Source organism: Rousettus aegyptiacus, unplaced genomic scaffold, assembly GCF_014176215.1.
Source record: "Rousettus aegyptiacus isolate mRouAeg1 unplaced genomic scaffold, mRouAeg1.p scaffold_m13_p_2, whole genome shotgun sequence".
In the NCBI taxonomy this organism is placed as follows: domain Eukaryota; kingdom Metazoa; phylum Chordata; class Mammalia; order Chiroptera; family Pteropodidae; genus Rousettus; species Rousettus aegyptiacus.
Window position 1 is genome coordinate 148,785,153 of NW_023416295.1, and position 26,764 is coordinate 148,811,916.

At 32.9% G+C, this 26,764-nt stretch overlaps 1 protein-coding gene and 1 pseudogene across 1 annotated transcript in view; one reads left to right on the forward strand and one right to left on the reverse strand.

Moving 5' to 3' along the window:
- Positions 1-720: 720 nt before the first annotated feature.
- The window catches only part of PIK3C2G (phosphatidylinositol-4-phosphate 3-kinase catalytic subunit type 2 gamma), a 270,689-nt gene continuing 244,645 nt past the window's right edge, over positions 721-26,764 (reverse strand). Inside the window, exons 33-35 of the mRNA XM_016124109.2 lie at positions 22,639-22,733; positions 9,349-9,474; positions 721-1,164 (exon numbers count right to left, since the gene is read on the reverse strand). Coding sequence (XP_015979595.2) covers positions 1,012-1,164; positions 9,349-9,474; positions 22,639-22,733 — 374 coding nt within the window. The 3' untranslated portion in view covers positions 721-1,011. The remainder of the gene's footprint in view (positions 1,165-9,348; positions 9,475-22,638; positions 22,734-26,764) is intronic.
- LOC118614396 lies at positions 6,634-6,752 on the forward strand (annotated as a pseudogene).

Genomic DNA, 26,764 nt, shown 5'->3' on the forward strand with positions numbered 1-26,764 from the left:
TTCAAATATTTTCAATGAGTAAGTGTACAGACTTTACATGTTTATATAGTTATGTAGATGACCATATCAAAGAGCCTATATGGTTAAATTCAAACACACTAAAACATTGAATAAAGCAAGAGTGTAAATTTTTTTTTCCGTAATTTAAATGACAGAGATTTTAAAAAATCCTATTTAGTTATCTTAAATAATGTAGCATAGTGCCTTGAATTGTACCTGTTTTGCAGATGGACATCTGTAGGATTGTTTACTTGGGTCATTATGAGTATAAAGGTAGGTTCAGAAATAAGGAAAATACTTGATGTACAATGTAAAGAGGTTTGATCAAAGAGTTGAGTTTCAGAGTTTGAGATCTTGAAGTTAGGGGATAATAAAGTTTAAAATGTGACTCATGCCTCTGGATAGGTGAAATACAGTGATGATGAATCGATTGGTGTTAAAGAGAATAAAAAACTACAGAGAAGTTTCTTCTAAAATTAAATTTAAGAATTTCAGGCATCAATGTTTTGTTTTTCTGATATAAAGTAATATATCATTTTGTTGGAGTTTACCACTCTCCTCAATGTATAGGATTATAAGTAGTCATGCAGGTATATAGATTTCATTCAAATCTAAAAAAAAAAATCTGTTACTGATATACTTAAGTCTTGGATTAATTGATGAGAGTTATTTGCCTATGTTCCTTAGAAAATTCATTAAAAACATTGCTTTTATCTAGAGGCACACAATTAAAACAAAACATGAACATATGCTTGATTTAGAAGATGTGTTTAAATTAAATGTCCTTTTATTATTTTACACAATCATCATTCCACTTGAGGAGAAAGGACTATAAGAAATACAGATAGAGAATAAGTAACTGTAAAAGACTGATTCTGGTTTCTTTTTCTTGTGTCCTTAATATACTACACTATCTTTGATAACAAAGATGTCCTGCTCATGTGATAAAGAAGCCCAGGAGTGGAAAAAATACAAGTAGTTAATGAATAATGCATATGTTCATAGCAGGGGTCAAATTATACTGTTTCCTAGTGGGTACCATTTTTCTTCATTGAGCGGGACACTACAAAGTTGGATGTTAATTGCTCCCACAAATGTGTTTTTACTCTTCACAATTAACATTAAGACATGTCCTTGGAGCTCTGTGACTTCATCATATACCACCTAAAAAGAGAGAGAAATAATGAAAATATAAATCAGATATGCTAAATGAATCTTTTGAAAAATATTGCTTGTAATAAAAATATTTAGCTACTAATATCTTGTTCCTTGGAATGGCTAGATTAATATTCAAATCCTTCACTTTTAACTCATTCTGAGAAGCTAAAGGTTCCACTAACATAACGAAATTTAATGACAATATTTTTCTAAGAAGCTTAAAATTTATTCTGATTTCATTAATAACTGCCCATTTCAAATTTAAGACTGTAAATTATTCTCTAGGAAGAAATTTAAATACACTTCGCCTTTTAACTGTCCTTGAATTTACTGAGCAACATGGGAACTTGAACACTTTCTTTGTTCAAGGATAATGATGAAAGCAGAACAATTTCCATGGTTTCCTCACATTATTTTAATGCAGTACAACATTTTTTTTTCCTACATGTGAAGAAGCCACCCTATGGTTATTTTGTTTAAAACGGCTTAATTTTTAATTATGAAAATACGTGCTGATTAACTAAAATATGGATGAAACAAAAAAGAACAAAAAAGAAATATCTATATTTCTAACATTGGGAGATAATTACAGTTAACATTTTGCTGTTCTTTTTGTTTTCTACATGTAATCACTTGTTAAGTCTGAGCTGTAATTATGTTGTACGTTCAGTTTTGTGTCTTTATTTTTTTCACTTATAGTCATGTAACTTTTTTTTTTTAAGGGATACGTTTAACTGTATTTTATAATATGCAGGAAGGTATAGGCATTACCACCAGGAGCCTGCAGTGAGAAAGAAACTTTAAAAGTATTGTACTATCAAGAAATAAGTTATTCATTGTGAAAAGAGGGGAGCTGTGTGTAAATTCAGCATAGTTTCCAGGAAAACTCCTTAGAACACAGTTAGAAAAGGAGTTTAATATGCCCCTTCAAACTTGCTTGCTTTCTATAAACGAGTCACAAGATAGAAAGCATTCTCTACATGTGCCAAAAAGGAAGCAGAGGAAACAACTTAGGCGGAAGCCCTCTGAGTCGGTTAGAAGGCCTCCTCAGTGTGTATGGAAGTATCTTCTGATCCGTCACATGGGAACTTGCCTAACAATTATGCACCCATTAAGTTATCGATTAAATTCCATTCAAGATCTATTAGCTGCTCTGAACAATAATTCACTTATCAAGTATATAATAGTCAAGGATGTGAGATCCAATATAATATGTTTACCAAGTTTACCCTGCCTTATGCGACACTTCTGGCTACCTCCTCTTCTAGAATTGTACTCACATTCCAGACAGGAGATTATCTTTTCAGTTTCTAGGACTGCTTATTCATATTCAAATAATTCCATTTCATCTGTTGAGCTTCTCTGGGATAATAAAGGATTTTAAAGGTAGCCTTAAAAGTCTCAAAATTCTACTACTGTAATTTGTCGTCTTTCACTGCACAGGATGCCCAGCGTAGACTCCCTCCTCCCGGGCTCTTATCTTTCCAGGACTTCAGTGTAAACTCCTTTTCTGTTTCTCTATGGTGGCTCTTTTGAACTGTCTAAACTGCTCCTCATTTTCTTTCCACAAGACTTTTAGCAGATGAACCTATCTCCTATTTTACAGAGAAACAGATAAAGGAGCCTTCAAAATGTTACTGTATGTGAAGTAGAAAGATTGAATAATTCTAAGCATCAGGCCATTGGGAAAGTCTGGCTTAAGAATTCTGTGAATCACATCAATAAGCCCTAAAGATGAACTTTAAAAGAAACGTATCCATAGTTCACATTTACATGAATCTGTTGTCAATTATATGTTTTCTCATTTGCATAATGGTGATGATAATATTTACCTTTTATCATTATGAGGAAAAATAAATGAGATAATGAATACAAACCTTACTACAAAGTCTGGTACATATTAAACACTAATAAATTATAGCTGAAAAAAATCCATCAAATACACACACAAAAAAACAGTTGTTTCTTGGTATTTTGCATTAGTTGCCTGGAGAAAACATTGAGACAGACTTGAGTCTCCCAGGTATTTAGCAAGCTGAAATTCTCAAGAAATGCCCCAAGGAATTAATTGCTTTTCTGGGTAAAATAACAAACATTTGAACTCCAAAGTTTATATTACTTTATGGATATTTTTCCTTGTGTTTCATTATGCAAAAGTAATTTTCTTAAAAGTGACTGAAATTTTATAAGCATGTAATCACTGCACATCATAGATGACATACATCTATTAATTTCTCAGCTGCATCTGCAGTGTTAATAAATAGCATTCTTTTTCTTACTGTGCAATAAGTAATTAGTGGGTAATGCTAGAGAAGTACAAAAATGATTTTATTCTTTGAGACTTTTTCACCAAATGATTTAATATGTTCTGCCTTCACATAAACAGACCAAAAACGCAGTTATTTTGATTTCACTTTATCCTACTTTTTACCCATAGGCATGAGCCAAGTCTTTATTGCCTCCTGACAAATATTGAATTTTTAATTCAAAATTATTACATAAAGTAGAAAAAGGTTGTTTAAAGTAATGTCTATTAACATATATAAGCACTTTGTGATATTTGACATCAAGATCTAGTAAATAATTCTAAAGTATATTTTAATGATTACAATGGAAGAACAATAATATGGAAACCTAAGTGTATCTAGTGCCAGTGGGAAGAGGGGTGAGGAGGCAAGATGATGAAAAGAAGCATTCAAAACAATTGAGAACAGAACTCTGCGGGTAGAGAGAAGGAGGGATAACAGTATAGTTTAGTGGGGTCAATGCGGGCTTTGGAATCATGCAGTTTTGGACCTGAATCTAGTTATGTGGCCCTGGTCAAAATGTTTGATCTCAAGGCCTCAAGGTCTTTATCTACAAGTTGAATTTTCATCATGCTCTAAATATCAAAGGAGAGGACCATATGGATAACAATAGTTGTTGCTTATTGAGTATACCATATATTTAGCATTATGCTAGATTATCATACACATTCTGGAAGATATTTTAAATACATAGAATGTTCCTGTTCTGTCCTTTCTAATTTCTCCTTTATGCTTTGTACTAGGATAATATCTAAGAAAGGAATGTAATATAAAAAATACATTGACTATAATAAGATAATTCTGTTATAAGATAGAATCTGTATTTCTATTGAATGATTAAAAAAAAAAAAAGCTGCATTGCAGTTCTGAGCACCCTTATCACCAGCCCTGCTCCACCTTGAGCTCAGTCATGTCTACCATTGGGATTTGTGTATGATGGGGGTTTTCAGGGAGACTGCTGGCAAAGCCTGTTGAGACTTAACTCTGGGAAGTGTCAAGTAGACAAGCTTGGCTCTGCATGAAAGCTTTAGTATATGAAGGCTGGACACTAAAGGGACACTTGGCAATATTCTTCACTCAGCCTTTCTCAGATCTGGGTATTAGGGAGGAAAGAGTTATGAATAGAAATGGAAAGAACTGTTTCCATGAAGAGCTTTCTAAGATGTTGGTGATGCGGTGTAATAATCCCTTGTATTCCTCTAGGAGATTTATATAAAAAAGAGGGCAGGGTCATTCTCTCCCACCTCCCAGGACAATGCATGGCTTTGGCAGTTTGAGAAATTCCAGCCGTGGTGAGAAGCCAGTGTAGTAGTATTCAGGAAGCAAAGTGGGGGAGAGATAAAAACAAGGAGATGCCATGTGATAACTTACAGGGCTTCCCAGAAAACACATTAAAAGCATTGCTGAGGATGCCCAGAAATAATCGAGGGATTTGGCAAAGAGATGAGGGTTTACATCACAGCTGAGGTCAAGAGAGTAAAGCCAGAGTTAAAACTGATGTATGTTACTTCTTCTTTTGTATTTCTTAAAAAATAAATTCTCATACTGATACACAGAGAAGATTGGGAGAAAAATTAAAATATGGCATTTTTTTCCTTCATAGCTTTCTAAATTCAACCATCTTCCTTGCCAAACTCATTTATATGATGATTGTTACTATTAAAAGAGTTACTTATCCACATATTCACATTTCTGCATATTTGGATTCTGTGTAAAATTGGAGTTTGCAATGTATGGACTATGGTTTATTAAAAAATTTTACATGTGCTCAAAGTACAAATGGAATGTATTTATGATATAAGTATAGATTGATGAAGAAATTATTGCACCGATTTTTAGTCAGTAGGTCTTGAATGTGTGAGGACCCAGAAGTATTGCAAGTGATCAGAAAATTTATGGACACAACAAGCATATAATCACTATGCGTGTATATATACTACTGTTTATAATAAGACCTAAAGCTTGAAATAAATAAAACAAGTTTATTTAAACTCTCCTGAATCATTAGTGGTTTTTTGTCATTAGCTTCCTTCCATTACAAAAGCAGAAGTGCATCATTGAGTCTGAAAAGTTTCTTGATAATGAAGTGGGGGGTCTTGTACTCAAAAAGGACAGAAACTAGTGATATTGTTGGGAGGTGTATATCTCTAGCTATTGACATCATGAGATACAATAAAATGTCAAAATATCTTTAGTAAATTAGAGGTATCACCCCCATATATGCATATACATGTATGTATATATAGTCTTACATTTTATAGACACATACGTGTCACTTGTAAAACTACCCCAAATATTTAATTGTATAATCTTTTTAGAAGTAACTAAGTTTTAAGGATACTAAAAAAGATCATTTTTTTTCTAGTCCTCAAGATGTTTACAGTAAACTGTAAGAAAAAAGTGTATATGACGAAGTAAAAGATGATAAGTGTGGAGTAAGAGTCCAGGAGGTGAGAGTGATTCATTCACAGAGTCCACATTTGAAGTAAGCTTCAAGGCAGCAGTGACGGGCAGAGGGAGTGAACAATGGAATGAGCTTCATCATAGAAGTACTAGGGACGATTCAAGGAGTGACAGTCTGATGTGACTTGATATTATGGCCAAGTATAGGACACTAAAAGGGCATGAGCACACAAATGTTGACAAAAGTGCAAAAGACATTCAGTGGAAGAAGAATTCCTTTTTAACAAAGGGTACTAAAATAATGATCATTCATAGACATGAACAAACAGATCCCCATCTAAATCTTATTACTCTATTAAAAAATTAACTCAAAAATGGATAATATACTTGATAAAATGTAAAACATAAAATATTTAGAAATATATAAGGGAAAATCTTTAAGATAGTGCTCAGTGAGCAGTTCTTAGACTTGATACCAAATGCACAATCCATAAAAAGAAAAATCGATAAATTACATATCATCAAAATTAAAAATTTTTACTCTGTGAAAGGCATCATGAAAAGGAGGAAAAGACAAGCTACAAAATGGGGGGAAATATTTGTAAACCAAATATCAGATAAAGGACTAGTATTATATAAAGAATTCTCAAAACTTAACAGTAAAATGCAAACTATCCAATTAAAAATGAGCAAAGATTAACATCCAAAATATATAAAGAACTCACATAACTCAACAACAAAAAACCAATCCAATTAAAAAATAGGCAGCTACGGCCATGCTGCCCTGAACATGCCTGATCCCATCTTATCTCAGAAGCTAAGCTGGGTCAGGCCTGGTTAGTACTTGGATGGGAGACCACCTAGGAAGACTGGGTGCTGTAGGCCTAAAAAATATATATATATATAAATAAAAATAAAAAATAGGCAGAAGATCTCAATAGATATTTCTCCAAAGAGGAAATATAGATGGCTGATAGACATATGAAAAGATATTCAAGGTCACTAATCATCAGAGAAATACAAATTAAAACCACAATGAGATATCACCTCACACCTGTCAGAATGATTATTGTGTTGCCAAGGATGTGGAGAAAAGGGAACCCTCATACACTGTTGGTGGGATTGCAAATTAGTACAGCCACTATGGAAACAGTCTGGATGTTCCTCGAAAAGTTAAAAATGGATCTACCTTTTGACCCAGTAATTGCACTTCTGGGTATTTATCCAAAGAAAAGCAAAACACTAATTCGTAAAGATCTATGCATCCCTATGTTCATGACAGCACAAATTACAATATCCAAGATATGGAAGCAACTTAAATGCCCTTCAACAGACATTGGATAAGTAATGATTCATATATACAATTAATATTAGCCATAAAAAAAATGAAATCCTACCATTTGCAATGACATGGACGGACCTAGAAGTTATGTTGAGAGAAATAAGACAAAGATAAATACCATATGATTTCACTTATATGCAGAATCTAAGAAACACAAAGAACAAACTAATCAAAAACAGTCTCACAGATATGGAAAACAATCTGGTGATGGCCAGAGGGGAGAGGTTTGGGCTGGGAGAAAGGAATGAAGGGTTAAAGAAGTCCAATTAGTAGTTGATAGATGGGAATGGGGAACATGGCATAGGGAATAGAGCTAACAGTAATGTAATGGCTATGTGGTGAGCCAGAGAGAAGATAATCAGGGGGATCATTTCATAAACTACATAAATGTCTAACCAATGTACTGTATACTTGAAACTAATAATAAAATAAAATTTAAAAACCTTAATAAAATAAGCAAAGACTTATTTTCACCCAAGAGGATATACAGATAGTAAATAAGCACATGAAAAGAAGTTCAGCATCACTTGTCATTATGTAAATGAAAATTAAAACCACAGTGAGATATCACTCTATAGCTACTAAACTATAATAAAAAAAAAATGTTAACACCAGATGCTGGCAAAGATGAAGAGAAACTTGATCATTCATATATTGCTGGGGAAGTATAGAATGGTATAGAAAAAGAATATAGCAGTTTCTTGTAAAACTAAATATGCCATTACAATATACAACAATAATTACACTCTTGAACATTAATGCTAGTGCAGTTACAACTTATGCTCACACAAAAACCTATATGCCAATATTCACAGCAGCTTTGTTTGCAGTAGCCTCCAACCAGAAATAACCATAATGTTATTAATGGATGAACACTTAAAGAAACTATCATACCATGACTACTACTCAGCAATGAAAAGGAATAAACGATTGATACAGCAGCTATCTGGGTGGATCTTTAGGGAATTAAGGAGTAAAAAAAAAATCTTAAAATGTTACAAACTGAATGAGTCCATTTATATGACATCAGAAATGACGAAATTATAGAGATGGAGAACAGATGAGTAGTTGCCAGTATTTAGGGTGCATTAGAAGGAGGGAAATATCTGGCTATGGTATAAATCTAGTAGGATAGCAGCAGAAATTTTTCTAATAAAACTTTTCTGTACCTTGTGCTGCGATCACACAAATCTATACGTGTAATCAATATTATAGGACTATACACACACACATATATACAAGAGTACCCTTTTTTTGAAATCAGTGAAGTCAGTGGATTGTATTAATGTCATTTTCCTGGTTGTATTAATGTCGGTGGATTGCACTAATGTCAGTTTCCAAAGTAGCATCAATTGAAGTCAGAATCCACATTACAAAGAATTATGGGTAAAAAGAAAGTGAAGAGGTGAATGTAGGAACTGTGAGTTAATTTTTTAAAAGTTTGGAGATGACAGGGAGAGAAAGAAAAATTGGATGCTTTAGAAATGTTGAGTTGAGGAGTCTTGTTTTATAAAGATTTCCAAGTCAAAGATCCAGTGGATGAGACAGCCTTAAGAATAGCAAATAATCAACTAAGCAAGGCACAGAGCGATGAGAAAGGGTGGAATCAAGAGAATAAATGTAGGGTTTGACTTAGTAGTAGGAGGTTGAACATTCAAATTGTATAATACAAATGAAATAGAGATCTGTATCTAATATATGTTAACTAATTTAATTTGTATTTTGTACTTGTTTGTTTTTTCAAATGTGATTTTATAAATGTATTTTTATATACAGGTTAAACTATGGTAAGATTATTAGGTAAGGAAAACTAGGTGGAGAAAAGTAAGGTTAAGGAAAATAAGATGAAGTCAAGGATAATAGCAGTATGTGAAATAAGGGCCACATAGTCTGAGGCTTTTACTGGAGGCCAGCCACAATTTGAAAATTGGTTCATAAGCACTTTGAAAGTAGTATCTGTATTTTCCAGTTCCCATAGCTTCTAGAACAGTGGTTAGCACACACAGTGGCTATTTTGGGGAATGTCTTCCCTTTATGGAATAGTGCTGCCAATTACTGCAAATTTTCCATATTTGGTTGTTAAGCTGAAAATGGTAAGAAAAATACAAAGCGACTAAATAAGAGATGGATCATACTTACAATTTCATTGTAAGTGGGGTCGGTACATTTTGGAACAGATTTTGTTTTCCTCCTACGGACTTCACTGGGATATGGTAAAAGATAAAATTCAACATGTGCACTGGGCGTGGAGCCATCTGGGAGATGCTGCAAAGGAAAACGGTCATAAATATTAATGCATGTTGCTATCAAAGAAAGCAAATACATAGCTACTAAATATCTGGACCAAAGGCAGGATCAAGATTTATTACCATCACTCTATTTATAAGAAAATAAGAGAATAATCAAAAGAAATACATTATTGTTCTGAAATAACCCCAGAGTAAGTTAAAAGAGTTAAACTGTCCATCTTAAATGTTGTGTCAAAGAACTAATTTAAAAGCCCATTAAATATAATTTATTTTTTACAGTAAAAGCTAAATTTGTGTTTTTGACAGAAATGGTCAAAAGATGAATATAAACCACAAGCAGAGACAGTAATTAAGTGCCTCAGGATACTGTATACCACTTGAAAATCAAAAAACTCAAGTTTAACACATAAAATTAGATGTAGTATTTAATGATATGTATATGTATATTATATAATACTGCATTTTAAAGCAGAATTTAATGAAAACATGAAGCCTACAACTTTAATACACTTATATAATTTTTAAGATTACTTGTAATAATTTTATTATATAATTTTCCTAAAATATATTGGGTAATCCTTTTTAAATTGTGTTCTATGGAGCCCCAAAAGTCACCTAAGCAACAACTCCAAAGGGCGAGTCTCTGGACCTCCTCTTCCTATTATTTCTAACCTCTGCATGCCCCAATCTCTGCCCCCACAATTCTGGCTTCAGAACTTTTCTCCTTTTTTACCTTTTCTTATTATGAATATTTTTATTTCTTAATATATCATTTGAAAAACAAGTCCCATGTTTCAAAAATTTGGAAACTACCATATTTCAGAGAAATGGTTCAATCTTTGCAATCTCGACCATATGGAGAGTAAATGCTACTAAGGCTCTAAATCTCCGATTTAATAAAATAAGAAATGTATAATTTGAAGAAGATTATGTAAACATCAGACTTGAGGGATTAAGGGCTTATTTTGACTACATTCTATGAAATTGAAAATTTTTAACAAATATAATTTAATGCTCTGAATCACTGATATTCACATGTGAACAAACATCCAGTGCCACCCCCAACCTCATTAGCTTTAATTTTACATCTGTCTTTGGCACTCAAAAAAGCATATTGGAAAGTAAGAAACTGTGATATATATTATTATAATGCTAACTTTTATTCAGTTCTAACTCACATGGTAAAATTATTAGGAAAACTTGGTTCTTTTTATTACTCACAAATTATGTAAAACACATCTGGACACAACCATATGTCAAAATGCTAAGATCGTCAAAATTGCTGCTTTAGATGGAGCGAAGGATCCTTCCCCCACTTGAAAGCTTCTCCCAGGAGAAGGAACTCTGAAATCATGTTCTTTATGATGAACTCTTCAGTGACACAGAAGTTGCTATTAATATTCGAGAGATTTATTTTTATTTTTATTTTATTTTATTTTGTGAGAAGAATGAAGGGAGTAAAATGTTTTTGCTTTGGGTAATTCTCTCTTATTTGCTGTGGGGCCTGATTTTACCATTCCTGCAATCATTGTATATTCCAACTTAGTGGTTAGAATCATGGTTAGGGAAGTGGACTTATTATTTGCAATCTGGCCCCTCCAATTTGCTAGATATGTGGCTTTTGGCAGGTATCTTAACTTTTCAATGGATCAGTTTCCTAACCTGTTAAATGAGGATAAAGGTGATACCTATTTTATTGTATTTAAAAGGTTAAAAAAATACGTAGAGGACAGTGCCTGAAATATTCAATAAATATTTGATACTACTTTTATTTTCTTTAAACATGAATTTGCTATATGTATTGATTGGGCATGAAGATATACTAATCTACTGTGATATTTATGAGCAGAGATTTTTCAGCCTTGGCACTACTGACATTTAGGGCCAGATAATTCTTTTAATTCTTTCATGTAGGTGTTTTTCTCCTTCTAGCATCTAGAAGGTAGAGTTCCAAGATGTTGTTAAAATCAGAATCTATCTTCTGTCCCTCATCACTTCCGTCTTTCCTCATCACAATGAGATTTTCCAACTTGCTAAAATTTTATTAAATGATACTGTTTCTTTTCCCTGGTCCCTCCCTTGTCTTTGATTTTCAAATTCAAGTGTGTACCAAGATCAATATCCCGTCTTTTTGCCCCAGCTCATCTGCCACCACAGATCTTTATTCTCTTATTATAACTTTTCATGTCCTAGTCTTTCCATTTCTTCTCTTCATTTATTCTACACTTAACTGTTGTATTTAATCTTCCTATAAAGCTACTTTGATCATGTCACTTTCCTTCTCAAAACATCCAAGGATTCCCCACTCTCTGAAGAATAAACTCTTAATTACAGAAGCGGAAAAATCTTTTGCATACCAAACATCACCAAGCATTTAGCAACTCAAAGCTTGAGCTTCTATCTCCAAGTTAGTGTTCTTGACAAAGTCCTTGAATGTCCTGAAGTTTTGGTATAATAGAACAGCATAGGTTTCCATTTAAGTCAAGGGTGCATTAGATCCATGCAGTGGAATTAAGCCTGTCCTGCAGCCTTAGATGTAGGCATTGATTACTCAAGTCTTTAAGATAATGTTTTTCTAAAATAGCTGTCTTACATTATTTTATTTTTTTTTTTTCTCTTCTTACTGCACCATATCCTGCTTTTAAGGTCTCACCTAATTTATTAAAGAAATCACCAGCTGTCTCCTCATCAATACTTTTCATTTCACCCTTTGCCTTTATGTTTATGTGAATTAAATTTTACTTTAAAATGATTAAATGACCCCTATTTGTCTAAATGTCTTATCCTAGGATTTTTTACTTGGCTGTTTTTAGACTTTCACAAAGACTTAACACTTGGATATGAGGAGTCAGAAGCCTTGGGGAGACAGAGTTCTTAGTTTGACCCTTGATCTAAACAATGAGCAGTTTCCGGTGTCACTAAAGGGCACTTTCTTATTCATGATGGATTGAAGTCAAGCAGCACTAACTGCTTTCTTCCAGTACTCTGGTTAATGTTCTTACTGTGCTTAGAAGATAATGTGAAGTCCCGTAAGCTTTATTTCTGTTGCTCATACTAACTCTGAATTCTATATTTTCTAGATTTTTATGTTAAATGTTATATTCTCTGTTTTAAAAAATAGTTTCATATATGTGTTATCTTTCTTATGAGATTAGAAATTCACCAAAAGGGAGATCCATGTCCTGTTTCACACCTCCCTACCTCCACATTTCCTCTGAGCTTTGCGCCATTGGTGACCCAGACTTTACTACCCTAACCCCACCCTCAGTTCCTTATTCCTAAGCTTTCAATGGTTCTAAATCTCTAATTAAAATTTAAAAATTCTTATTTGAAATTGGGCTTTCCTTTACCTTATTTTTTTCCCTTTCATGCCCATTCTTTCTTTCTATGGTATTCCTTTTTTTTCATGGAAATCCTGTCCCTAAACTAACATAGTACTAGGTATATAGTGGACACTAACTGGTTATCAAGTGATTGAACGAATGAGGTATGTATGCAGAGTGGCTCTTTGAAAGTATTCTGTAGCTATTTGTTGAATCATTATTTATAATGCAATATAAAAACTAAGAGGTTTCCGAATGTTTTAAGATTTCATTTAGACAGTTTCTCTTATCTGTTGCAACTTTTCTTATTATAATACCAAGCAGTAAAAAACCCACTGCCAGCGAAAGTGGATGTATCTTGAGTCCCGTTTTCAAGATCTGTCCTAGGTGTTTACCCTGAACATGTAGCTGTTTGAAGGCATTTCTCTGTTAGAGCTAACTTCTTATTCATGTCGTTGGGTTTTGTGGCTGATTAGGAGTATTTGTGTTAAGGACTACTTCTTATGTCTAATATCTCAATGCTCCACTTCTAAAACTTTGACTTTATCTCATCTCTGAGATCATATTAAACAGTTAGATGCTTATTCTCTTTTATCTCCCCTCCCCACCAACTGGAGTTAGACTGGATTTGTAACATAATTTTTGTACTCATTTTCAGAATAAAACCCTGTCTCCATCTTCATTTTTACCTGGGAATTTGATTTCTAATTGCTGTCCTCCTTTTCTGAGACCTCGTTTACTCTTCTGTGATAGTCTTCCCCACCACTCTGGACTTCTACTTAACTCCTTAAAAATCTTGAGAATAAGCCCAACAAAATATTACTCTCTCCTTTTAGAAGCCATAGATAACCTGATAACTCCTTGGAAGCCTACTAAATTGTGGAGTATGAACTAAAGTCATATCTTCGTGCTAAATTACCATAACCTATCCCAACTTTATGCAAGTTTTCCCCACTCCATGCCCCCTTTTTGTAGAGTACTTGGAAGAAACAGAAATAGATTCATTGAACTTGACTGGAGAAGTGCCTAATGGGAACCTTGGAGTAAAGGCAGGGAGCTGGATCCACAGTAGCATAAACTCTTCCCTACAAAGGAAATAAACATGTCTCGCACATATGTGAGAATCAGTTATTTTTTTTTCAGGTTTTAAAAGAAGTGTCTCTTTTAAAAGGTTGGAAATGAAGGCTTTTGGATATTCTTAGCATTCACACAACTGAAGAGTGAAATATAGGAGACTCTTGACTTCGTTATTATTTTAGTATATAAAACATAAAATGTATATATGTATTATTAAATCTTTGTTTACAGTGTTGACTTCCAAATGGTATTGTTTTAGGTGTGTGAATAATTACATATACCAATTTCCTGACTTCATTTCTTGCCCCCGATTGTACACAGCATCGCAAATGGTTTTCAGTGCTACTTTTGTTGTTCTTATGGTCAGTGAGTAAAAGTATTTTTGAAAACATGGTTAATTTATCAAAACAGAGAAAAATAAAAGTAAATAGTAGCACATTGGTATAAGAACAAAGTCCAACATAAACTGTTTAGAAAGTAAATAAAACCATCTTACATTGTAGAGTAGGCCAACAATCCCTCAGTATTTTTAAATAAATGTATGAGAAAGATATTTTTCGTACATGGTAATATAATAGCTACCACAAAATAAGTATATACTTAATTTAAAACACTCTCCTTAATCCTTGAACCAGTGTTATCGTCTTAATTTTATTGAAGGGTTTTTTCTATAAGATCTCTATGCTCTTAACCACTACCTTATACTGAATCTACAAAGAATGCAAAGGAAACTGTCAGATTCAAATTGAGAGCCCTTCTAGATCAAGTTTTATTAGGAATACGATAAAGATACTTGGTTTAAAAATATCAAACACTTTGGAAGCTTCCGTAGATTAATTCAAAACTTAACTGTATTTAATAGGTTATTATCTTTTTGATGAATAATTTATGAGAGTTTTCCATTAAGTTTTTTTTATAACTTAAATGTTTCCAATCATAGGATAATATAGGCTTTGGTAGAAATCAAATGATGATTAAAATATGATGGGACTGTAAAAACCTGATGTCTATGCCAGAAACAAAACAACACAATAAAAAAAACATTTTCCTCATCTATGTGCCTTCCAAATTACAATTTCAAAACTCAGGTTAGCCGTGAAGAGGGTCTTTATACAAAATGACATTGTACGATAAAAGTACAGATGTACAGTAAAAGTACTTGTGATATGGTTTGTTGTGTGCTTCAGTAAAAGAAATGATGGAATGAGCTCTCCAGTCTTTCTATGTGTGTTGTTTAATATAGAATGGGATGATTTCAGGTCTTCATGAATTAAATTAGGATGGTTTTCTGTTTCATTTCATATCCATTCAAACCTTGACTAGAACTCTTATCATTAATAGATGAATTCCAATAATTTTTCAAAAAATCAATTTAAAAATCAAAGAACCATGTGTCTAGCACATTTCTCTGTTGGAGAACATGGAAAAATGATCAAAAATGTTTCTATCTTCAAAAAAATAACAAACTCATTTTCATGATCATCCTGACGTATGTATATCATATTGAGGTAGTTAACAACTAGAGAGAAGTCACGGTCTCATACATAGAATTTCTTTTCTGACTCAATATATACCGACTGAATTGCTGCTAAAAGTTCAGCATTCTAATTAGAGCTCCATACTTTGTTACTGGGTATCTTGTGAAGTTTGGCAAGTTTTTCTATTTCTCGGTCTTAATAACATGTAAGAAGTAAGGCTTTAAATTTCACTTGTTTTTCCTCATTTGCAAATTCTGAAAGTTGTTATGAGTTAGTTGGTAATTAAACTTTTTTTTAAATTTTATAATTACACTGAATCACTTTAAATTATTTCAAATCTCTTAACCTTTAGCCTCTATCCCTGGTGCTGAAAAAATTCTACAAATAAGAGACAGATGTTTTGTTAATGATTATTAAGGAATTGCCACAAAAAAGAGATAATATATGGGAAGATTAGATTTATAATGTTGTTATATTTGATTGTAAATTAATAATTAAGTGGTAAAATATGAGTTTTATATACCTCAAATATTTGTGTTGATCCTGTCCTATTAACCAGTGCTATCATGATTTAAATAAAGATTTATAATATGATAAACAAGTGTCAATAACCTGAGTGTTATGTCCAGTATGCTGCATTAGATAATCAGGACTGAGATATGAGGGGCTGGAATGATGAACTATATCTAACAAGGTTAAATAACAGACAATATCAAGTTCTTCTTCTAGGTCTGCAAAACTCACTCTGTAAACACAGAATATGAAAAACATGGCTTCAAAAAAGTTCTTGGGGAAACTTTAACAAAGTTATATGTGATTACAGGTTCAATATATCTATGTGCCAGAGATTGCTAGCTATAACCTCCAGTACGGTTGTTCATCTATCTATCTATCTACCTACCTACCTATCGTCTATCTATATCTCTCTATCTCTCTGTCATTATCTATCTATCTATCTATCTATCTATCTATCTATCTATCTATCTATCTATCATCTATCATCTATTATCTATCATCTATAGCTAGCTAATCTATCATCTATCTTCTGTCTATATATCATCTATCTATCTGTATCATATATGCAACTTACTTTAGATGTAAATAGGAAAAAAGGTAAAAGTAAAAGAATGAAAGAGGTATACAATGCTAACAATCAAAGAAAAACTGGATTAATTATATAAATATCTGACAAAGTATATTTAAGAGTAAAAAATATTACCATGAATAGAGAAGTTCATTTTATAATGATAAAAGGGTCAGTTCATCAAGAGGACATAATAATCTTCAATGTTCATGCAGTATTACACAAATTCACAATCACAGTTGGAAATTTTAATACTCCTCTCTTAATAATCCATACAACTAGAATACAGAAAGTCAACAAGATTGTAAAAGATTTGAACAACATAATCGACCAACACAACCTAATTGACATTCATAGAACACCCCACCCAACAAAAATTGAAACAATAGAATGAACTAAGATGATAAAAGTTTCAAAATCTGAGATAAGGCAGTGAACCAAATGAATGGTATATACGGTAAGTGTATTAATAGAGACCAAAGGAGGGAAGGATCACCAGGAGCAAGAGTGACCCCAGAACTTCAGATAGGATAAGAAGTTTAATTTGAGCCCGAGGGTTGAGTTGGATGTGGAAGGTAAATAGAAGATGAGAAGAAGTATGACAGTTAGCTAGAAAGATGTGTGTTTAGTTAACAATGAGCACACCTTCTAGAATATAATACAAATTTTGTGTTGGGGAAGGGGATATAAAAGCGGGTTATAGCTAAATTTTATAGTACCTTAAATAACAGGCTAAGGAGTTTGAAATTTATAGAGATTCTATTAAAATTTATTACTCATGACAAAGATGGAGTTTTAGGCTGTTTTATGCAAGATGAAATATAGGTAGTAGAAAATAAGGAAAGGAATATCATAGCAGCCAATCAAAATAATCCATAGATGAATTAACAGAGAATATAGAATAGGATTTTGGCAATAATAAAAGTAACAGGAAAATAAAAGTAATGTGTCAAAATATTTTTAAAAAATCATTAAAAAGTTTTGATCAGGGTTACTTGAGGGTGGTACAATGATTTTTTTGAAATCAGTAGTTTAGAATGAGAGCTGGCTGTAGCGGAAAATAGAGGACTGTAATTTAGAATTGTTCAGTTTAAAGAGATAGCAAGTTATCCATCAGACAGTTGGAAATATGTAAATTGAGTTCAAATAATTATGAAAGTAGAGATATAAATTTAGGGAGGACTCATATAATCTTTGAAGCTTCAAGGCTGAAAGATATTTATAGGAAATTAGTTTAAAGAGTTAAAGCCCTGAATCCTGGAAAATCTTCACATTTAAGGGCTAAGGGTAAGCCAACATCTGCTAAGTCACTATATTATCAAAGATCTTGGCTCATGGAAAGATCAGTTATGAGGATCATATCAATTATCATAGCTTTATAGAATAATTTATGGTTTGTTTCATTAAGAAATAATTGATAATCTTTGAGGATCAATATTTCCCTGGTAAAAACAACAATAAAACAACAAAATATCTATCTCTGGGCTGAGTACTCTTCATTACCCACTGCTTTGCATCTTATTCTTTGAAATGGGAGATCAATGTCATAATGGGTCACCTCTGGAAGAACCATTTTTTTTTTTAATTCATAGACTATATGCCAAATACAATTGATAGGATAATTGTTTAGAAAATTGGCCTTTATAAGAACTTAACATTTATTTAGATTGAAGTGCATCTAGGATGGGACGAATTTAGATTATAAAATTTGGAAGGAATTGGGATAGTCAGAGAATTTAAGTCAATTTTAAAAGGAAACACAGAACATGGTAATTTTTATATGTCAAAATTTATATGTTGCCTTCATTTGTGCTTTATTTTCACAACCTCTTTTGTTCTCTTCATAAAATCTAAATCTTGTCTCTGTTCTATTCCAACAGGCACCACAAATCAGTTGGTGCCAAGTACAGAACTCAAATTGCATGGAGAGTGTCATTTGTGGAGTAAATAGCCACTTGGGAAATGTTTCTTAAAGAATGGTCGATATATCAGAGAACTTTCTGAAATGCTCACATTTGGGAGCAGGAGAGAGGAAAACAAGTCTAGAAATGAAAGAATAGAGGAATTCATGAGACCAGAGATGTGTGTAAAACATAGAGGAAGCCATTCCAACCCACATTTACAGAATCGAAATCACTGGAAGTTATATCCAGGAATCTATATTTTAAAAACAAAACCCCCTAGGCTACACATAAATCTTAAAATTGTAAGAAAAAAATTAAATAACAAATAAAATGTAATAAAAATTTTAAACGTGTGTATATTTAGCCTGAGGTTCTTGTTGTTGTGGTTGATTTTACTTCTCTCTCTCCTCTTGATTTCATATAGTAACTTTTTTCTCCCATTTTGGGTCTTATGAAAAGATTGAACAGCAGCCAATTTGAGGTGTTTACTGCATTCCCCGATGTTAATTGTTCCTCATTTGAAATAACTTATTCTTCTATTATAGTATAAAGAACTCTGGTAGTGTGAAAATATTCAATATCAGAAGAGAGAGATTATCCTTATTAATTACTTTTAGAACCTTCTGGAATGCTCGTATTCTGGAATAGGTAGAAGAAAACAGTCTAGAAATGACACAGATTAGGAGAAATCCATGAAACCAGGAGAGACATTGTAATGCACATAGAGACATTGCACAAATCAAAGGAAGACAACATTTTAAGTGGGCTACAGTACTAAAGAGATTTTTTTAAATATTTCAAATCTAAATGATTTTTATGGTTTTTTTTGTTAAATAAACTGAAATATTATTAAAAATATCTTGACCAAGGCTCTAAATAACTGCATTACTTTGTTAGTCTCTGTTCGCTAGAATAATTATATTTTGCTCCTTTAAAAAGAAAACCTTTTAGCAGTTTTGTTTTAGCTTGTGATCTCACAGGAGGGAAGTAATTCTTTGAGCAAAGCTTCAAAGATTTAATATAAGACAAACAATTCTATTCATCAAACTTAATATTAAATAAAACTGTAGGCATAATAATTCATTTTAATATTAAAAAAATCAAACAAAACCTTTTAGTTTGATTACCTTGACATGTGAAAATACTAAAGGCTCAAAAAATAAAAAACAATTAGTTAAAACTTGAAATGAGCAAGAAAAATGTGTTGAAAATTTATAAATAGATTTTTTCTGTCCTTTTTAACTTGATGTTACCTCTGTCTTTAAATAAGCAAAAGAAATAAAATAGTAATTTAAAAGAAGCTATGAAAATGCAAGGCATAAGAACTTAGTCATGATGATTTTTGGAAGGTGAGAAAGATTGTTCACATCAGAAGTAATCTGACATTCTTTGATCTAATAAAGTATTCATTGAGCACTTATTATGTACTTAGCCCTGTTTTTGCCCCTGGGGTTACAGCAGTGATACAAGTGACAACAAATGGGGTGGTTTTGCAGTTTTACCTATGCGAGTCAGTGAGGACCTCACTGAAAAGATGACAGTAAAACCTTGTCAGGGCATGTGAGATTGAGCCGTGGAGAATTTGAGTCATGAGCCTGGGGAATAGCATTCTAGATAAACTAAGTAGGAGGTACAATCATCCTGGGGCCAAAAATGCTTTTCATATTCAAAGAACAGCAAGGAAGTCACTGAGGATGAAGTGAGTGATTGAAAGAGTCTGTAGTAGGAGATGAGGTTGGAGAGGTCAAGGGGGCCAGATTGGCAGTGTCTCAGAGATCATTATTATTAAGTACTTTGGCTTTCATTGTAAGTGATATGAGACTTCTTCCCCAAAAGGATGACAAGAGAAAAATGACAGGATCTGTTTTATTCTTAAAGGAATATTCTAGCTGCTATGTTAAGAATAGATTATAAAGAAATAAGGGCAGCCCCAGGGAAGATACATCAAGAAGCGACATCACTAATTGGGTTGAGAGGTGACAGTGGCTTGAACCAATTGTGGTAGCTCTGGATATACAATATGGTGGGATTCTGAATTTATTTTGGAGGCAGTGCTGACAGAATTTGCTGAAAAACTGAATGTAGCTTATGACAGTAAAAATGACTCTAGGGATCTTAACCTGAGCAACTAGTAGAATGAAAGTGATATTAACTGAGATGAGAAAGATTGCAAAAGAAGCAGGTTTAGGGGGGCAATAATCAGAACTTTGGTTTGGTGGTATGTTAAGTTTGCGATGCCTGTTGAACTTCTATTAGAGTTGTTGAGTAATAAGTTGTACATATAAGTCTAGATTTTAGGGAGAGTTCCAAGCTAGAGTTATAAATACAGAAGAGAAAGACATGTAAGTGGTATTTAAAGCTCCAAGGCTGAAGATAGAAAAGAGAAGTGGTCTAGGAATAAATATCATGACAATATTAAGAGACTAGGGAGAAGAGATGAACCAGCAGGCTGACCAAGAATTCAGACTCCAGAAAGTATTGTTTCATTATTCTTTTCTTTTGCAGGGCCATGGCAATGTATAGGCTCCGGTGGCCCTAAGTGTTTTTTTTTACTTTTTGTGAGGTTCATCTGATCATTATGCCATTTACTTATAACTTGATATAAATATTAAAATCTTGCTCTTCCTCACTCCTCTCCCTGCATGCCTGCATCACATTCATTTGGAATATCCTTATTGGCAGTGCATCTTCATCTGAGTGTTGAATGCATTTTTGAAAACTGTCAAAAGTAATTTGAGGATTGATCTGGTGAATAAAATAGGTGGCCAAGTTGGTTAATATTGCTTTTGATCAAATGTTAGGCATGACTGTTGAGTGACATCACCAGGTTTTCTGTGCAGTTTATATGCCGGATCTAAAAGCAGTGTCAACAGGCGTGTCCTAAAATGTTTTGAGCAATGAGAACGTTACCGGAATAAAAATTTAGTTTCCAAGAGAACCATTTTCAGTTAACTATCAAATATCATATACATATATAAGTTCCGTAAACTCGAATAACATCATTTAAAAGATTTTATCATATACATATGTACAGATACTTAAAGTCCATGAACATGATGTAGCCATAAATAATATCTAATTGAATCTTCATTTCACAGCCTGAGAACTGCTATTTTCATTTAATACAATAATCTTACCAAAAGAAATTGAAAATAATTATTTAAATGAGTAAAAATTCTACAAAAACATATTTAACAATATTTACCCAACTTTTCAAAAATTGCTGGTTGCAAACACCACAGATCTACAAACAAGCATCCTTGGATATCTGGCTAATACAAAGTTTGTAACGGATGTATCCCTGCAAATTATGCCAACTATTTGTTCACTGAACAAATATTTATTAAGTTCTAGTATGTTCAGGAGGCATGCCACGTTGAGAAGAGTTTGCTTCTTTAAATCCTTCCAAGTGCATCCAGAGAGATTTATTTGCATAAAGAAGAAAGCCAAAAGAGCGCTACTGACTTTCCCCACATCTATGAGTCTCCTCTGGAGTTTCACCATGTGCAGAACCCATTTTGACTGGAAGACTAGAGAAGCTGGTGAGGCTTAGAGTTACCCTTTCTCTACTTATTGCACCCAGACTCAGATCATTAATAACTTACCCTGTGCCACAGAAAGCTCTCTCTTAATGTCATAGCCCAATTGCTGCCCTTGGCTCTGTCTTGACTCATCCTTAGGGAGGAATGGGGTGTAATAGAGAGAGAGCAGCTTTTAGTTTTCTTTAGAAGCTAACTACAGTTATTGTTCTAGGTTCTGGGGATGCAAAGATGGAATTCCTGTCCTCTAACAATTTACAACCTTTTGATGAAAAATAAATTTCTGCGAACAATTACATCGAAATATAACTGCTATGGTGCTAGAAACTCAAGGTACACTGGTAGTCTGGGGGAAACCCCAACAGGTCTTGGCCTCACAGAGAAGGTTCTGGCACTACTCAGAGATGAGTCTGTCAGCAAGCCCGGCGTGATGAGCTAGGTGTAAATTCTTGGGACAGAGCTTTTTTTCCTTCCACTCTTAATATTCTAACTAGTTCTCCTTTCTCAAAAGCTTTTTCGCTAGATTTCCCTGACACTTCATTCTGTATGAAGTCTGATTTTTTATTTAGGACTTTCCCTGTGAAATATTTTATAGTCCGTACCCCAAGGATCATGATTATACTCAGGTAGAACATCATACTTGGTTCGTTGTTCCTTACTTACACTTGGTGGCTGGTCCCATTTCTGTCACTCATGTTGACATTATTTGCCTAATGGAGATAAGTGATTTTTACAGGTTGGTTTACATGTTTCTCATTAGATATGACAAACTTACGATGTTTTTCATGTGTTTCACTAGTATGGTCAGCTTCACATCTTCATATGATATGACCAACTGCACTTTGGGTCTGTTGTCAGGGAACTTCTCACCTGATAAAACAGTAGAATTTCAGTGGGTTAAATGAAAGTGGGTCATCACAGGATAAATTACATTTTTAAAGACTAAAACAGGACAAATAGATAATGTGTAAAAGAAACATTCTTCAGATAATACTGAAAGTATGTTACTCTTCAGAAAACTGGGTTGGCAAAAGATGAGATTTGTTTCTAATCTTCCTGAACCAATGTTTTCTCCTCACATTCCATTATTTGTTTAGATCAATACCATTATTTTCCTAATTACTTAGGCTCAGTGTCATTTTTGGCTCCAGTTTTTTCCTCAATGTTCAGTACAAGGAGCTTAAATTATTAGAGAGCATAGAGGTGGAAAGTCAGTGAATTGGAGGTTCAGGTCCCAGCACTGTACTTAAGACTGAGTCATCATGACTAAATTAATCAACTTCTGTAAAATGGAGATAATAGTTACCTACTTCAGGATACTTGAGATGATTAACTGATAAAATTCAAAAGTTTTAACAATGTAAAATCCTCCATGAATGTTTACAATTACTGATAGCCTTTCTCCGTATGTTTGCACTCATCTCTTCCTTTTTGGTTCCATAGCACCTAGTTCAGATGCATGCAGACCTTTTGCCTGAACTGAACTACTAGAACGTTCTCTTTGCCTCCTACTTGTACAGAATTACAAGTATAATCTTCTTACAGCAAATTTTATAAAATTGCTCTTTTGATCAAAGTATTATTCATAGCTTTCCATTGCTTATGAAAAAAAAAAAAAAAAGCCTGGCATTCTCACCTTGTATTGTTGCTTCTTATGTAATCCATTTTGTTCTCCACCTTTTTTATTCCGTATTGTAGTCTGTTCAGTTCTACAAAGACACTCTGCCATTTCCTCCTAGTCATTGCTTGTATTATACCCTTTTATTTGAAATGACCTCTTCCACCATATTTGGCTATTAAACTTTTACCTTTCTATAAGGCTTAATTAAAATGCAAAATAGTTTCTGTGGTTATCTCCCTCTGAACTCCCCTAGCACAGTCTTATCACTTATTGTTTATATAGTAATTATCTTACGTGTCTCAGTCTGCTTAGTGTATTACAATCTCCCTCAGATCTCTCATATATATTTCTATCTCTTGGATATATATTTATCTATGTGTGTATATATATATAGTAGATATATATTTCTTGGAGATATATATATGTGTGTGTGTGTGTGTGTGTGTATATATATAGTGTGTATATATATATATATATGTATCTCCAAGAGATAGTTATAAATTAGTACTTGCTCCATAATATCACACTAAACATTTATGTAATAAGGAAAACAACCTCAATTTTTCTTTCAAGTTATATCATTCCATTTTAATATGAGGTCTTTAGTTTTTAATTAAAATTTTCTGGTTTGTAGCCCTAGGATTAAATATAATTTACAATTTTTCTAATATTTTCCTTGGTAATTTCTGGTTGTATATTCTCTGAAGGAATTAAGAGAGAAGAAATTCATTAATAACAAGGAATTTGGCAATGTTTTCTTGTGGGCTCACTGTGGTTCACAATGAGTTTTCTGATTGTTAATCTTTGCTCTCTAATCCTCTCTAACATTTGAAAATTAAACCTAATTGGTATATTTCTTTTCCCAAAGCCTTTTACATATTTATTAAAATAGTTTACACATAAGTAAGTAATATTAATTTTATTGTTGATATGGATTATTGATATTGAAATAATTAAAATTGGTATTGAGAGTCTCTTACAACTGAAGTGGTAATTGCATAAATATAATAAAAATTTTTTCTTTAAAATATCTTGATCAAAATGATTGAGAGACATTGTGAGTTAGAGATACTATGAAATAATTCTGAATGTAGTATTGAAATTTAACTTAATTAAATTTCATAATAAAAATATGTAGTTGAACTTTTGGTATGAACATGATAAAATCCTGATGACTTTTTGATACACAATCAAAATTATATTTTCATTAAAAAACAAAAATATTATTAGATAGAATCTCAATGTGTTTAAGCAGAGGAGTTTTGATTCAAAGCTAGGAAGTTAGCATAAATTTATGCTTATGTTCTACGCTAAATCTGTCATGCAAAATTAGTAACCAGAGCATCCATTGAAACATGCTGGAGCTCAGACCCCTGTGAAAATTCAAGCTACTAGTAAGTCCTAGTAGTTATGTAGTAATAGTAGAGGTACTTAGTATTTTTAAAACTCTTACTGTGTGTGAAATGTTTTATGTACATGAACTCACAAAATCCTCACAGCAAATCTATGAAGTTTGTGTTACCTTGCTTTTACATATGAGGAAACTGAGGCATTTGTTCCAATTTCATACAGACAATGCACAGTACAAGGTTAAATGATCTTTTTTTTTTTAATTTTATTATTAGTGTCAAGTATACAGTACATTGGTTAGACATTTATATAGTTTATGAAATAATCCCCCTGATTGTTCTTTCTCTCCTCTGGCTTTACACCTAGCCATTACACTACTGCTGACTGCATTCCCTTTGCCATGCTCCCCATCCCAGTGACCATCTATCAACTAATTTGTACTTCTTTAACCCTTCACCCCTTTCTCGAGCCCTCAACTCCCTCCCCTCTAGCCATTATAAATGACCTTTAAATCTTATGTTCTCGAACATCAAGCTGTAAAGGGGCAGACAGGGGCCAATAACCTAAAGAGTTTAAATGAAAACCCAGAGAGGGAGAATTTTGAGAACAGCTTTATATGGACAAGAAGATGCTAGAATATTTTAATTTTTCTGCCCAGGTTTGTCTGGGAGATCCAATCATGCTTAATCTAACCACTGATAGTAACCCAAGAACTGTTAAAGTGTTACTGATCCTAACAATAATTGTTCTGAAATGCTTAGATGCATGGCACTACAGCAGCTAGTAAAGTGCTTATTATGCATTGTGTCCATTAATATTAAAAAAAAAACATTGCAAAATTAACTATTTTCTGATGATATTATGTTCATGATTCAAAAATGAAAATTTATTTTAAAAGTATGCAGTAAAAAATCTCCTATTCCTAATACCTATCCACCCAGTTCCCCTGCCATTATTTCATTAATTTCCCATATATTCTTCCTGTGTCCTCATGTAAGCAAATATAAATAAGTATTTTTATTTTTCCATTTTTTTCTGCAAAAGGAATAGCATATTTACTATTCTAAACAGAGATCTTGGAGATGTTTTCCTATCAACAATACAAATAATTTTAACAAATATGGTTTCATATTATACTATTATATAGAAGTATCATATTTTATTTAGCCAATTCCCCACTGATTAACAGTTTGCATTGTTCCCAGTGTTTTCCAGCTGATACAAACAGTGTTGAAATGAATAACCTTGTACGTGTGTCATTTTTTTACCTGTGCACAAATATCAGGATGAATTTCCAACAGCAGAATTGCTGGACAAAGGATATTAGCATTTGTAATTTTGACAAATGTTGCAAATTGCCTTCCATGAAGGTTGTACCAATTTGCATTACCACCAGCAGTGTATGAGAGTGCCTGCTGATTTGTAACCAAGCTTGTTAATTAAATTTTTGAATTTTTGCCAATCCGATAAATTAAAAATGGTATCAGTACAATTTTAATTTGCATTTTTCTCATGAGTGAGGTTGAGGATCCTTTCATTTGGTTAAGAGCCACTTCTATTTTCTTTTTTTGTGAATTATCTTTTTATGTTCTTTTTACAATTTTTTATTTGATTGTTGGTGTTTTTCTGACCAATTTCTAAGAGATGATTATATGTTAGATAATTCCCTTTGTCTGTGATAAATTGCAAATATTTCACCTATTTTATCATTTATCTTTGCATTTTCAAAGATTTTGCTATGGTGTTTTATATCATGCAGAATTTTTATGGCTTCTGGATTTGTAGTCATAACTCTAATAACTCATCCACAATTAAAAGGATTTTTTTCCATGTTTTCTTTGTCACAAATATGGTTTCACTATTTGCATTTCAAATCTTTCATCCATTTGGTATTTATCCTGGCATATGTGTGAAGTGTGCTATCCCAAAA